This window comes from Culicoides brevitarsis, chromosome 1 (genome assembly GCF_036172545.1).
Source record: "Culicoides brevitarsis isolate CSIRO-B50_1 chromosome 1, AGI_CSIRO_Cbre_v1, whole genome shotgun sequence".
NCBI lineage: Eukaryota > Metazoa > Arthropoda > Insecta > Diptera > Ceratopogonidae > Culicoides > Culicoides brevitarsis.
The window spans coordinates 24,485,882-24,487,359 of NC_087085.1; the positions used below are offsets into that span (position 1 = coordinate 24,485,882).

Sequence of the window (1,478 nt, forward strand, 5' to 3'; positions counted from 1 at the left end):
GGCATACGGCAAACACTTTTCATGTTTTCTTCTTGTTAAAATAATAACAATAATAATTAAAATGAAAGATGGAGTTTATAACAGAATCTGCTTTGAAATTATGTTATTTTTAACAAGACTTAGGTATATTTTATTAACCTCATGATTCATTAACGATCACCACAACATTTTATGATAACCTAATATTGCAAAAAATAAAAATAACGATAAGAAAATTTTAAACATTGGGACAAAACATAAAATAATTAACTTATTGCGACTTTCTAGAATATTAATATTTGTAGTTGCCTGCAAGCTTTCGTTGCTAGGCAGTTATTTATGTTATTTTTGTTACAATCAAAGGTTGTTAGAACCAAAAATCATATAAAAGTATTTTGTTATTAAAAATAAAAATTGATAAACTAAAAATGGTTTTATTGTGTATCAAACGTGGTGATGAAAATCAATTTTTGATTGAGACCAAACTCAGCCAACCTATTGAAACTGTGAATGAAGAAGTAGCATCGATATACAATGGTCGCCTTAAAATAAGTCGAATTTGTTCTGAAATGGAAGACTTGTCAAATCATGGTATTTCGTTACCTCCAAATATGGTGGGTCTCACGGATGAGCAAATCGAAGAGCTACATTTAAAAGACGAATTTTCCGAGTCATGCTACCCATCAGGCGGATTTGTGATGAATAAAGATCCAACAGGACGTCGAAATGGTCAACAGCCTCTTGCAAATATGCAGCAAATACTTAAGAATGCAATTGCAGAAGCTAAAAATTTGGTAACGAAAAAACTTGTCGGCGAAAATAAGTGTCTTACACATGGTGACGTACAAAAAGCTCTTGATATCCTCAAAGGTGCTACACGCATTTGCTATCCGATGGATATTCCCAGTTATGATCCCATCAAGATGGAATTCATGAATATTGAGGATCTGCATGGCAAGCAGGCATCCCTAGAGGTAATAGAACCATCATGTTGCCAACTATGGTTCGCTGGTCGTTTGTTATTGCCGGGAAAACTACTGAAGGACTTCATGGGTAACAACGAAAAAAGCAAGGTAATTGTCAAAATTGCAAGAAAACAAGAAGGAGCACCAAGTAGAGAGCTGCCAATTACTGAAGAACAAAGGAAACAAATGATGCTAATGGCATACCGGCGACAAGAAGAACTCAAAAAGTTGGAGCAAGACGATGATGATATTTATCTCAATTCCAGTTGGAGTGACAGTAATAGCATGAGAAAACACGTTCACGGTTTAGAAAATGTTAAATTTAAATTTTGAGCAAAAAAATAATAATTCTTCTATTTCTCATTAAGAACCTTTAATAGTTAAAATTAAAACTTTATATGATTTATACACATAACTATGACAAAACAGTACACCTTTGAGCACCCTAAATTAAACCAAAAATACACAAAGAAAATACATGTGCACATGGAATGAGTTGTTTAGAAGTAAATGTTGTGCCTTAAATTTTTGTTC

General features: G+C 32.9%; 1 protein-coding gene across 1 annotated transcript; it reads left to right on the forward strand.

Annotated features, from left to right (window-relative positions):
- The first annotated feature begins 407 nt into the window (after positions 1-407).
- Positions 408-1,277, forward strand: LOC134827420 (cilia- and flagella-associated protein 298). Its single transcript, XM_063840040.1, has one exon. It carries the CDS (start codon positions 408-410, stop codon positions 1,275-1,277), a length of 870 nt encoding a protein of 289 aa, XP_063696110.1.
- The last annotated feature ends 201 nt before the right edge of the window (positions 1,278-1,478 follow it).

What these genes read in the sequence shown, in the direction of transcription:
- LOC134827420 (XM_063840040.1), top strand. Translation starts at nt 408, where the DNA reads ATGGTTTTATTGTGTATCAAACGTGGTGATGAAAATCAATTTTTGATT.